This window comes from Suricata suricatta, chromosome 2 (genome assembly GCF_006229205.1).
Source record: "Suricata suricatta isolate VVHF042 chromosome 2, meerkat_22Aug2017_6uvM2_HiC, whole genome shotgun sequence".
Classification (NCBI taxonomy): domain Eukaryota; kingdom Metazoa; phylum Chordata; class Mammalia; order Carnivora; family Herpestidae; genus Suricata; species Suricata suricatta.
Window position 1 is genome coordinate 100,911,636 of NC_043701.1, and position 13,703 is coordinate 100,925,338.

Sequence of the window (13,703 nt, forward strand, 5' to 3'; positions counted from 1 at the left end):
ATTAAGAGCATGCATACATAATGAAGTTTCAAGCCATTAATTATAAAGTTTGCTCTTACTGATATTTTTGAAAGTTATATTTCAAATTATCAGCTTGATTTACACAGTAACAATTTTCATTTCAGAAAAGATATAACCATCTTTATGTATGAAATAAGAAATTTGAAACCAGGAATGCTGACATCTGCCACTGGTGAGCTGTGTGAACTTGGCTGACTCACTTACCCTTCTCTGAGCGTCCAGTATATAATCTGGAAATGATGGTACTAATATGGTCTATGGTGAGCATGACAAACATTTGAAATACACTGTATGAAAGCACTAAAAAAGACTGGTCCTCATTGGTAACTGAATAACTAGACAGGATGATTGGGTGGGTGTGTGGATGGATGGATGGATGGATGAATGGATGGATTAATGGATGGGTGGATCAATGGATGGATGGAAGGAAGGAGGGATCAACGGGTAGGTGGATGGATGATCAATGGATGGGTGGATGGGTGGATGGATGGATCAATGGATGGACAGATCAATGGATGGATGGAAGGAAAGATCAATGGATGGAAGGAAGGAAGAAAAGGATGGATGGGCTAATGGATGAGTGAATGCATGGATGGATAGATAAATGGATGAATCAATGGATGGAAGGATGGATGATTAGATTTCATGAGCAAATAAAAACTCCTCAGGAAACCCACACACAAGGAAAAAAAGAAGAAATGTGAATTAGAGAAGCGGACAACAAAAATTATCAGCTATTAACAGCACTAATGTGTGTTTATACTGCCAAATCATGTTATATTTGGCAACTGCCCAAATTATCCATTAGTGGATGAGCACATGGACACACTGTCTGAGAGGTCACTGCAAGGTGGCTGCACACCTTACAGTTCCAGCTCCACAAAGGGCCCCTCTCCTCCTCCTCCCTGGCCTCGCTGGGACTCCCTCTACCCCACGTACACAGTATGTACACATAAACTTAGATTTACATTTTTCTTATTAGAGAAATATAGATCAGTATTAATATAAAATTTGTGATATATAACATATATATAAATACATAAGACATAATTTGTAATATGTAGTATGTTTTGTACATATATTGGGGACAAGTGGTAGGCAGAACCCCAGCATGACACCTGTATTCATGCCCTGAGGTACAGGCAGAGCTGGGAATGACAGGTGCCGCCCCCTGGTTAGGTCTCACGGCCACAGGGAAGGAATTCTAAAGCTGTAAATAAGGTCCCCAATAAGCTGACTTGGAGTTAATCAAAAAGAGGATCCTAGCTGAGCAGTCAGGTAAACCCTTTTAGAAAGACAGAACCCTCAGAGTCAGACCCCCTGAAACATTGGTCCATTTAGGAGCCCCAGCTGACCACTGAGGAGTCTGAGCTCAGAGACCAAGGTCACCATTTTGGTCCCTGCAGTCTGGTGAGATCATACAACCAGGAGAAATGTACAAATCTGTCTTCCACGAGACTCAGTAGCAAAGGACTGTGGACAGATAAAGAACATCCTGGCCCCCACATTAAGTGGGTATGTTTTGGGGATGTCTGGGAAGCTCAGTTGCTTAAGTGACTGACTTGGGCTGAGGTCATGATCTCACGGTTCGTGGGTTCGAGCCCCGTGTCAGGTTCTGTGTTGACAGCTCAGAGCCTGGAGCCTGCTTCAGATTCTGTGTCTCCCTTTCTCTCTGACAACACAGGGAGATGATCAGCGTGCGTCCAGCCTCACACCGTGCATTCAGCACCACACGGAGCTCATGGCCACAATGCAAACACCCATTACTGTCGCCTTACTTGAGTCTTTGGGAATGTTGAATCGCTCTTTGTCCCCTCCTAGGAGCTCATTAACTCTGGGCAAGTTAATGAATGAGTTGGAGCTGCTGAAGAACGACGCTGGCTCCTTGCAAAGTGTCTTCATCACCGACTGGAAGGAACCGAAGGCTGAACTCCTGGCCTGGCCATTCTGTGTGTCCTGAGAACATGAGGCAAATAAAGAGTCGCGCAACAGGGACTCCGACCCCCGAAAGGGAGTCCTTTCTCCAGCTGAACACACCAGACACCAAGCCCACGCACGCATCTCAGCTTCAGACTTCTCTGCCCTTGGAACACTCTGCGAGCCATGCAGTGCTTTTTCTGTCCTAAGTTTAACCCGTGACGGGAGACCAAGGCCACACGCACGCACACACACTTGCGCACCAGCAAATCCTGTCCGTCCATTGATAAATGATCCATCCCCAAAAGATCACTAACTCTGCTAATTAATGGTCTTCACGTATGTCTACTCCCATGTCCCCCAGAACTTGACAGCTTTCCAAACTGCCCATCAGCTGAGGAGCACGGCGCTGATCCGCCCGAGGCCACCGAGGACGCTCCCACACACCCCATACCGCACACCTGTCTCTGCGCGTCCCTGCGCCTCTGCCCTCCCCATGCACCCATCCCAGGCAGACAGTGGCCAAGCAAAGGCCCCTATCATGCCGCTAACTTCCTCCAAGTTTGTGCTTGTAGTAAATAATCTATGCTTTGTAAGTCGATTATTTATATGTCAATAAACGTGAAGGTGTTTGAAAGCAATGTACTCTCAGGATGAGCTTAAACAAGCTGTGAACTCTCCTGTGTGCTCATACTCGATGGAGCGACTTTGGGCGTCACAGACTCCTCGGGGACCATTCCGGCCACCGTGGGGGTGGTTGTGGCTCAACAGAGTCTCCGACCTTGGGTATTTAGGTGATACCTGGCCTTCCTGCCAGGCTGTCGTCTCCACAACCACAGAAAGTACTCCCATTGCTATGTTTTGTGCTGCATGCAAACTTGAGATGCTGGGAGAGAAAGACAGGCCAAAGCAGCATCTGTTAATATCTCCCCAGGGACTAAAAGCAAACACACACCTGTTGAAAGTCGGGCATGTCTAGTAAAGTGGTGATTTTGTTGGCACGAAGAAATTCAGGAAGATACTCCAGGACATGGCCGGCTCCGGCAAGCACGTGGCTGAGCCTGGAGACCACGTCCAACAGGGAGCGGAGCAGGCGGCTGGCTTCCAAAGGCATCAGAGTCTCAACGGAAGAAAACACAACACGCAATAACCAACATGGCACTTTCTACCCTCTTGAGCCTTGCCTGAGCAGCGAAAGCCTGGTTACTGGATTTTATTCTTTCTTGCACTAGGGAGAAGGCTTTGCTGGGCTGTACAAACATCCTCTTTATTTGAGTGCACCTGGTTCAGGTTTCTGTCACACACTCGATGACGCCAGCACTGCTCAAATATAAGTCGGGAATAAATACAATCTGTTGTTAAGATTAAAATCGAAAGGCGCCTGAGCGGCTCAGTCGGTTAAGCATCCAACTTCGGCTCAGGTCGTGATCTCGCATTTCGTGGGTTCGAGCCCCACATCAGGCTCTGTGCTGACAGCTCAGAGCCTGGAGCCTGCTTCCGATTCTGTGTCTCCCTCTCTCTCTGACCCTCCCCTCATGCTCTTTCTCTCTCTCTCTCAAAAGTAAATATAAATTTTTTAAATTAAAATCTATGTCAAAATACTTCTCTTTATATTGAAGGTGACTAAAGTGGATATTTAAGAGGATGAAAATAAAACAATTCTTTTCTTTTTGTTTTTATTTATATATTTTTGAGGGAGAGAGCAACGTGCTTGAACAGGGGGAGGACAGAAAGAGAGGGAGACACAGAATCTGAAGCAGGCTCCAGGCTGCTGTCAGCACAGAGCCCACCTCGGGGCTCAAACTCACAAACTATGAGACAATGACCTGAGCAGAACCAGGATGCTTAATAGACTGAGCCCCCCCGGTGCCCCAAGATGAAACAATTGTTACGTGGGAAACAAATTTCCCTTTATCCACTGCAATGCCATGCACGTACTGTTTCCATCTTCCTCATCCCTCTGGGGTGTGCTTGGCTCATTTTGTGGACGAGGAGACAAAGGCTCAGACATTCAAGGGTTTCCCAGGGTCTCACAGTTAGAAGGATGTGGCCGGGAAGTTAACCCTCCATGTTAGCAACAGTAGTGGCCTGGGGCACCAGGGTGGCTCAGTCACCAAGCAGGTTTGGGGCTGCTGTTCCGTCTCTCGGAATGTGGTGCATGAGTCCACTTCCCTATAGCCATGGCCTAGAAGGCTCCTGACAAACAGGAGCGGGCGTTACCAGTGATGAAAGTCAATCCGGGCACCCCCAGGGTTAGCCGTGCTCACTGTCCATGCAGGGGGGTCAGTGGAGGTTAATCGGGGAGCCCCAGAGTAAGGACTCTGTGCTCACTGTCTACTGTCGACTCTCTCCAGCAGCACACGCTGACCTGTCCACTGTGGGGCAGATAATGACCCGCTTCCCAAAGTGACCAGGGCCTGGCAGAGGTGGGCACATTACGCTCACAAAACCGAGGCTGCAGTCACAGGACACAATGGGGCAGAGAAGGCCAAGGCCAAGGAGGGGTTGGAGCAGCTCCTGACTCGGGGGGACTGGCATGGCCCCGAGATACCCCGAATGGAGAAGGGCATTTCCTTGTTGGTCCCACGGTGCTGACCACGGTGACCACCCCCACCACCGTGTCACACGGCCTGATGGGCCTGACTCCAGGGGCCCCTGGGAGGTCTCCTGAGATCCCCCCCACCAGAGTCAGTGCACAGGAGACGCGGAGGCTGGCGGAGGCTGTGGGGCGTGCACCTGCCGGCTCCCACGGCCGTGTGGCAGGCCCCCTCTGCAGATGCCACGCCCCACGGTCACCCCCTTACTTTGTAAATGAAACTCCGCAGATTCAGGTTCTGAGTCATGGACACGATCAGGGAATACACTTCGGGCCCAGGCAGGGCACACACTTCCTGCACCGCAGACCCCGACCTCCCGTCCTCAGGAAGCATCAGCAGCAGGCGCAGGGCTTCCACGTCGCACCTTCCGGACAAAGCCATGGCAAGGACACTCCAGAGAACCTGTTTGAAAGCAGGAGGGTCAGCAGGGAGCATACGGGAGGTGCGGCCCCCAGGCACAGAGCTTCCTCAGAGACAAGCCCCCAAAAGCCCACCCCCTCAAGGGCTGAGGATTTACTTACAATGCGAACGTCTGTGCAGTTTCAAACATTTCGAACGAACATGCTTCTAAAATGTGCACGTAATTCTCCAACCGTTGAAGCTATTTGCCCTTTCTGATGACGCGGGGGTTGCGCCACAGGACCCGACACTCTGCACCCCGCGGGGCCCGCACACACGGCCCTCGACCCCTCCGCTGACACCAAGTCTTAATCCGCACTCTCGGTTAATCACCCTTCACCCTTCAGCTGTCAGTGCAAAATTATTCTCTTCCGCCTCCCTTTCCAGAATGAAACCCAGACATCCAAGCTGGCTGTAATTATTTTAAAAGAAAAAGCATCTGCATTCAGAGGAGAGATTGAGGGACCCTCGCATTAACGTCTGACTTTGGAGCCCCACACGCCTCAGAGAGGGGCTCCCAGGCACGGTCCTGTTGTAAACGGCTTTCAACTCATGAGCGTCACCACAGGGCAAGGTGTGAAGCCCCGTTCCAACCCGTACTCCCCATGTGTTTTTACCGTGATGCCTCCGATTACTACAAAACATTTCAGGCCAAGCAAGACCCTCTGCAAACAGAAGCCATTACTCACTTACTAGGAGCTGCTTGAGCAGGCAGACCTCATCAGACACCTTCATACAGTGCCACAAAGAGCCCAAAAAAAACAAGAAATAGAAGACTCTTGGGGTGCCTGGGTGGCCCAGTTGGTTAGCATCTGATGCTTGGTCTCAGCTCAGCTCATGATCTCACAGTTCATGAGTTCGAAACCCATCTTGGGCTCTGGGGCTGATAGCATGGAGCCTACATGGGATTCTGTCTCTCCCTATCTCCGCCCCTTCCCCCCGTGTGCTCTCTCTTGCTCTCTCAAAATAAATAAATAAACTTTAAAAAGAAGGAAACAGAAGATTGCATCCATCAGGTTTATCAGTCAGAACGTGCAAAATGTGTGTTTGCACGTATGTGTTTATGGGTATTTTAAGGAATTGGCTCACGTTATTGTGGAGGTGTGGGTCCAAAATTGAAAGAGTAGGCCAGGCAACTGAGGGCCCAGGAAAGAATTGCCCCTCGAGTGTAGAGGCAGGATTCCCTCCTCCTCTGGGGACCTAAAATCTTTTCTCTTACAGCCTTCAACTGGTTGGACAAGGCCCACCCATACTGTGGAGGGTGATCTTTCCTCAACGTCTACTGGTGTAAAAGTAAGTCTCACTAAACACACCTTCTTGGCAACCGTGGGGCTGGCATTTGACCAAACACCTGGGTGTTCCGGCCTAGCCACGTTGACCTATAATGGTAACCATCACAAATGGCTAAGATGCCCCATTTAATACTGATGTACATTTTGAATCTTTGAGATACATTAAATGTTTTCACACCTACGTACACATGGTGCCCTTTTTCATATGGGACGTGTAGGGCACAGACACAACTTGAGAAAAATTTCCTTAAAATCACCATTTTCAGATGTGCTCTCTTGGGAGTGGAGGGTGGCTGCCTTAGGGGAGGGGGTTAGATTCCAAGAGGAGGTGATGGATGGAGTATGGACACCCACCATTTACTTCCCATAGAACTCGTCCTAGAGCAAAAATACATCTTAAAAATTGTGCATGATCAGGACACCTGGGAGGCTCAGTCGGTTGAGAATCCGGCTCTTGCTTTCCGCTCAGGTCACAATCTCACTGTTCGTGGGTCTGGACCCCACATCAGACTCTGCACTGACAGTGGGGAGCCTGCTTGGGACTCTCTCTCTCCCTGTCTCTCTGCCCTTCCCCATTGTCTCTATCTCAAAAATAGACATTAAGAAACTTGTGTATGCCTTTGCCAGTCACGCTGCACGTGCGAATTCTGCCCGGTAGCATTCTGTGCCCACCTCTCTGTGCTTTTCCAGACCGTACTCCTTATCTTTCCTAAATCTCACCAAGTCCAAGTTCCCTGCTTGGAGGGCCCCTGAAGCAGGTGGGGAATTAAACAAAAATAACACTCGGTTTTGTTGGTCTGGAAATGCCAACCCCAAGCCCTCAGCATCTGTCACCTGCACGTGGCTCGGGCCACCCAGCCAAGTGTCCAGCACTGGGACACCGGGTAGTTGCTCTTGCTCCACATCGGTGTGGGGGTGTCCAGGGCAGGAAGGGGCCCGCACTGAGAGCCCAGCGCGCCCCGGGGACAGCCTAGACTCTGACCAGCTAACGGTGCTGGACTCAGACATGCCCGGAAGCATCTACGGGGACGGCCACTCTCAGAAAGGAAATACTGTCCGTGACGCAGAAGGCCCAGAAACAGGGAAAGCAAGTCCGCGGTGTCAAAGTTGTTCGAACGGAGCCGCTGGCGAGATGAGCACTGAAGCCAGGAGCTCCGTGCTCCACGCTCAGACCTGCTCACTCACGTGCTGGGCCCTGAGCCAGTGCTCCCCAGGTCACCCTCTGCCCTGCACGAGCCTCAGCGCACCCCCCACCGCCAGCACCTACCCGTCTGCCTACTCAGGCGACAACAGTGACTGCCATCGTCAGCGAGGAGGAGGAAGACACGTGAACGTAAACTCCTGCACAACCCACAGCCTTGTCCAGGGCAGGAAGGCCTTACAGGGCAGGCACGGCGCTCCGGTGATAGAGCGCCAGTGACACCTGCTGGCTGCTGGGCCCGCCCTGTGTTCTCTGGACATAGCAGTCTGTGTCCCTCTGTTTTGCTGTCTGTTTGCCAAAGGGGAGGTGGGTGGGGCGATGGGCGATGTGGGTGAAGGGGATTAAGAGGTACAGACTTCCAGTGACAGGGAAAATACCTCATGGGAATGAAAAGCACAACACAGTGAATACGGTTAATACTAGTGTGTGAGCGTCTCCTAACACATACCGTTGTTGAATCACTGCCTTGTACACCGAAAACTAACTGAATATCAAATGTCAACTACACGTCAATGGAAAAAATGTGTTTAAACAGTTGAGGCTAAGCCCAAGTATTGTAAGAGCTTGAAAAGGACCCCAGAAGCTAGCTAAGCGGACCCTTCCCTTCAAGCACTGGTCAGTCACCTACCAGAATTAATGCAGCCCTGCTCCATACCCCTCGTTACCAGCTCCAGCAACGAAATCTTCCAAGCTGAATCTAATCACTGCTTATACATCGGAGGCTTTCTGCACCCCACCTTGATCCCGGACACCCCCGTGTGTCTGCAGTGCTCTGTAACCGCGTTTGGGACTGAAGACAGATACTGTGTGACTCACCCAAAGTAACTAGGTGATACTACAATTTGAATTGTGGGTTCTTAGTTTCTAATCTAGGTCTTTCTTACTGCAGACTAATTCTGAACAGGCACACCTCGGAAATACCGCGGGTTCGGTCCCAGACCACTGCAATAAAGCGAATAATGTCGTAATGGGAGTCAATGGAAATTTTCTGGCTTCCCAGGGAATATGAAAGTTCCGTTTGTTCTGCACTGTACCCTAGTGAGTGTGCAACAGCATTATGTCTTTAAAAAGTACATTTCTTGGTTAAAAAAAATACTTTATTGCTTAAAAACACTAACCAGCAGGGCACCTGGTTGGCTCAGTCAGTTAAGCATTCAACTTGGGCTCAGGTCATGATCTCACGATTCATGGGTTCAAGCTCCACGTCCAGCTCTTTGCTGACAGTTCAGAGCCTGGAGCCTGCTTCGGATTCTGTGTCTCCCTCTCTCTCTGTCTCCCTCTCAAAAAGAAATAAACATTAACAAGAAATTTTTTTAAACCACCAACCAGCCAACATGCCTTTGGCGAGCCGTAACCACGGATCCCAGGTCATCATAACTAATGCAGTAGTAATGAACACATTTGAAACAGTACGAGATTTACCAAAATACAACAGAGACGTGAAGTGAGTGAGCAAACACTGCTGGAAAGCCAGCACTGATGGACTCCTGGGACACAGCGGTGCCACAAACCCAGAGCAGGGAACACTGGCAATTCTGGGAGGCACGGGAAGATGAGGTGTGCCCGTGATGGAGACACCTGGCCAGGCTTGCATTTGGCTCCCGGTGATAGAATCAACATGAAAGTGAACATTGATCGGGGCCCAGCTGAGGACCAACAGACACATTCCCTGGAGAGCAATCTCCACAGTTACTGCTTCTAGAAGATTCCTAATACAGGAAGTAAAACTCCAACTGGAAGCGCCTGTAAGGGGGTCTCAGAAAGCTACCAGCAAAGGGTCCCACGCCACTGGCCGTGGGCGACGTGGACTCACTCTTCCCACCTCTGTGCACAAACAGCAGCCAGCACCACCCAGGGCGGGGTCCTTCCTGGACCCCCTGTGTGCACCGACCCTGTGTCCCAGCCACCGTGGATGGGACACCACTCATTACCCGACGGCTTGCACGTAAGCCATGCCCTCCCCACGTGGTCAGACAGCACAGAAAGTTACTGTCAACTCAGAGGCAAGCACAGTTGATGTGTAGAATTTTCTACGTGTTTGTTTTTGTACATTTTTTAGAATGTGCAACCCCTACTTAACCAAGCCAGGCTGCCCTGGGGAGTCATGCATTAAGGTTGGGAATAACTGGATTGAATACCATGAATACCATCGCCAATTTTAGCCTTTCTAACCCCAAGAAGCCAACATCGTAAAATTAAAGCCCCCAAGGCTTTGACATGGACAGCGATGCCCTTCAGCTCCTAGCATGCCTCTTACTCCTTCCTGCCTCTAGCCAGCCGGTTGGCACAGCGGCCGGCCACTCCCACGGGACAGGAAGGTGGGGGTTACGGGGACCCAGGCCAACAGCTCCAGGCTGGCCCCGGCCGGCTTGGTGGGCAGAGGCGAAGGGGCACCGCACCTGGGAATGGGAAATGCTGGCTTCTAGAATGCTATGGACGGTTTCGTTTGAGACGTGGATGGCAGAGCGAAGCTCGCTGGTGAGCCGGGAGACGTTCCGCATCAAGTCTTTGACTTTTACATCTGAAAAATGATCAAAGGGAAGGGCATTTTGTAACAATAAATGCTTGGGCTACTGCTAACTGGGAAAACAAGAATCAGTCACTAGACCCCCGCAGTTGCGGTCCGGCTCACGATAAACAAAGCCACACCCTCCCCCCTGGAGGAAGCCCGATCGCTCACCCCAGAGGTAAGGCAACCCAGGGAGGTGGTCTTTCCCTGCACCCATGACTACTCTCCCTGCCTGAGACTTGTCTGTTTTAGGATTGACTCCAGAAGGATGTTTTTCTTAGGGGACAGTGACAGCTCATGCAGGAAACTCATTCCCTCCATGTATTTACTTATCCTGCTTTTTTTTAACAAGTGGAGGATCACGTGAGGATTTTTCCAGAACTCACCACTAGGGGCACCCAGGTACTACTCGGGGGTTATAAATTATACAGACTGAACAGACAGAAAACACACACACCAAATGCCTTGTCCAGGGAGGCAGGGCCAGGGCGAAACCCAGATCACGGAAGTTTCTCTCCTGGCCTTGGGCCCCAGGATTTTAGGGCTCTCCTCCTTGACCCCAAATACATCCGAGCAGCCAACCTCTCAATTATTTCCTGCACACTGCATAAGTTTCCCTTTGTAGGTTTTATCTTAAGAACGTATTTGTGTGAGAAAATACAGTTTTCAAGGACAAGAACTTGGAGGCACCCCATCTTACCCTCAGTCACTGTGAAATTCCTAAGGAAGGTCATCACGGGATTCCCCGACAACCAAGTCTTCTCAAGGCTTTGGACCAGCCTACAATGGCACAATTAAAGCAGATTTAGGTGAGATAAAGCCCCAGAAACAATGGTGGAGTGAATAACAATTCCCCCGTTCCCAGGAGAGGAGCTTGAGCGCATTAAGTTTCCACAAGGTTCCTAGAGAATCAGGCACGGCGCATCCCCTGACGCTCTCCAAGTGTGAATCCCCACACTATCAGGGTTCTGTGAGCGGTTCCTTGGGGCCCCTGCCGGGCGAGAGGAGTTGGGGAAGTGAGGGTGCTTCACGAATGACTCCTCGAAAATGGAAACAATGGACAGACCAGATCACAGAACGTGTGAGAAGCTGGGACACCAAGAAGTCAGGTGAACATCACTGGCGCTGTGAATGAGTCATTAGCTTTGATGTCCAAGCTCCTCTGCCTGGGGCACAGACATGGAGGACAGGGGACAAGGTACTCCTACAGGAAGGCAGTTTGAGGAATGGCTGGCCGCCCTTACAAAATGGACTCACTTACTTAGTTACTTAAATTTTTTTTTGAGAGAGAGAGAGCACAACTGGGGGAGAGGAGCAGAGAAAGAGGGAGACAGAGAATCCCAAGTAGGCTCTGCACTGTCAGTGCAGAGCCCAATGCAGAGCTCGAACTCCCGAACCGTGAGACCATAACCTGGACTGAAATCAAGAATCGGACACGTTGACCACCTGGGTGGCTCAGTTGGTTAAGCATCCAATGTCAGCTCAGGTCATGATCTCACAGCTTGTGAGTTCAAGCTCCGAGTCATCAGCTCAGAGCCTGGAGCCTGCTTCGGATTCTGTGTCTCCCTCTCTCTCTGCCCCTCCCCTGCTTGTGCTCTCTCTTTCAAAATAAACATTAAAAAATATTGAGGCGCCTGGGTGGCTCAGTCGGTTAAGCCTCCGACTTCGGCTCGGGTCAGATCTCACGTTCGTGGGTTCGAGCCCCACGTCAGGCTCTGTGCTGACAGCTAGCTCAGAGCCTGGAGCCTGCTTCCGGTTCTGTGTCTCCTTCTCTCTCTGCCCCTCCCCCTCTCATGCTCTGTCTCTCCCTGTATCAAAAATAAAATAAAACATTAAAAAAAATTTTTTAATATTAAAAAAAAAGAATCAACCATGGAGCCACCCAGGTGCCCCTTATAAACTGTGTTTCATACCACACTGTAATCTCTAATGTTTCATCGAGTATCTTGATCATCAGGAAAGCTGGCCTCTGACCTAATGCTGCTCTTGTATTTCATCACTTAAAACATAAAGTCATGGGAGCACCCAGTGGGCTCAGTCCGTGGAACATATGACTCTTGATCTTGGGGTCAGGAGTTGAAGCCCCACGTGTAGAAATGACTTAATAAAAAAAATAATAATGGGGACGCCTGAGTGGCTCAGTCAGTTCAGTATCCAGCTCTTGATTTGGGCTCAGGTCATGATCCCAGGGTCATGGGATTCGCGCCATGTCAGGTTCTACTCAGCACAGAGCATGCTTGAGGTTCTCTCTCCTTCCCCTATGCCGCTCACCCCCCCAATAATAATAATAATAATAATAATAATTAAAAGCTTAAGGTCATGAATGGGACTCCTTGGTGGCTCAGTCAGTTAAGCATCCAACTTCAGCTCAGGTCATGATCTCACAGTTTGAGCTTCGAGTGGGGCTCCGTGCTGACAGCTCAGAGCCTGGAGCCTGCTTCGGATTCTGTGTCTCCCTCTCTATCTTTCTCTCTCTCTCTCACAAATAAACAATAAAAATGATTTTTTTAACTTGAAGACATGGGAAGCTTTGATGTTAAGAAAAAATATGTGTTAATATGCATATTCATAGGATGTGGTACACATTATTGTCTGAGATTCATAACTTAGAAATTTAAGACATAGTCTTGGGAGAGGGGTGAAGAGAGAGAGTGCAGGGGTGGGGCACAGAGAGAGAGAGAGAGAGAGAGAGAGAGAGAGAGAGAATCTTAAACAGGCTCCACGTTCAGCACAGAGCCTGTCCAGGGTTCAATCCCATGACTCTGGGGTCAGATGTGAGCCGGAGTCAAGAGGTGGGCACTCAACCGATCAAGCTGCCCAGGTGGCCCTGAGGCCTGAGATGTCTTTATGAAGGAATCCAGGGGGAAGGCCTGGCCCAGGCTCGCACGTACGTGTGCACGCGCTCCCGAGCCACGCCCAGCACTGGCCGGCATTCACAGTCCTGGGCGCTGGTGTGTTCCAGGCTGCTCCTGAAGCTCCCCAAGGTGCTGGAAAGATTCCTGCTAAGACTTTCACAATCTTGTTGGAGGGGTGAGGACCATGTCTCTTCTATTTCCTAGAAAACAGCACAGATTCAGTTAGAAACACACACACTTGTGGTAAGCGCTCCGTTCCTGTTCTGGATAAACGTGTGGCCCCCCCACCCCCCAACCCGCCCGGGGGAAGGTGTACAATTATTGCCTGGGCCTCGGGGGACGTAGCACTGAAGATGGGGCATGTGCAAGCAGGTCTGCTGCCTCTCTCCCAGGTTCCCACGGGGGAACTGCCTCTGTCCCCTGCTCTGCCACAGACCCTCCGGGCAAGGGGGTATGTTCTCCACTCCGAGGACTGCCTGGTCGATGCCCTGGCACTTGGCCTCCTGGAGTCCATTCCTAGTTTGAAAACTGAGGCTTTGCACAATTCCCAGCACAAATCCAATCACTGAGAAGAAACCGTATGTGGTCGTCCACCCATCAAATGGGTAAAAGCTGGGTCTTCCCCGTCCTGAAGTCCCCAGTGCAGCCCCGAAGCTCCCAGTCTTCCTCTTGGCAAGGGAGGGGTGCTCCTAGGACCCTCAGGTCGAGACCCTGTCTCCAGGAGTCCTTGGCTATCTCAGCATCTTCTTACCAACGTTAACCAGCTTCACATTTATAATATCCCTGCCCTGGATTTTATTCTCAGATTTAACAACGCAATAATTTTGATTCATAGGGGGTTGCAGAGAAAGGAAAGTGCATGCCTCTTTCCAGCAGCAAGGATACTGGAAGGAAAGTTCTGGCTTCCCTCAT

General features: G+C 50.4%; 1 protein-coding gene across 1 annotated transcript in view; it reads right to left on the reverse strand.

The window, feature by feature from the left end:
- ABCA13 (ATP binding cassette subfamily A member 13) overlaps positions 1-13,703 on the reverse strand; it is a 317,064-nt gene that overhangs the window by 216,982 nt on the left and 86,379 nt on the right. Inside the window, exons 22-27 of the mRNA XM_029919211.1 lie at positions 12,828-12,991; positions 10,637-10,716; positions 9,827-9,948; positions 4,743-4,937; positions 2,894-3,058; positions 1,800-1,977 (exon numbers count right to left, since the gene is read on the reverse strand). Of these exons, the coding sequence (XP_029775071.1) occupies positions 1,800-1,977; positions 2,894-3,058; positions 4,743-4,937; positions 9,827-9,948; positions 10,637-10,716; positions 12,828-12,991 (904 nt within the window). The remainder of the gene's footprint in view (positions 1-1,799; positions 1,978-2,893; positions 3,059-4,742; positions 4,938-9,826; positions 9,949-10,636; positions 10,717-12,827; positions 12,992-13,703) is intronic.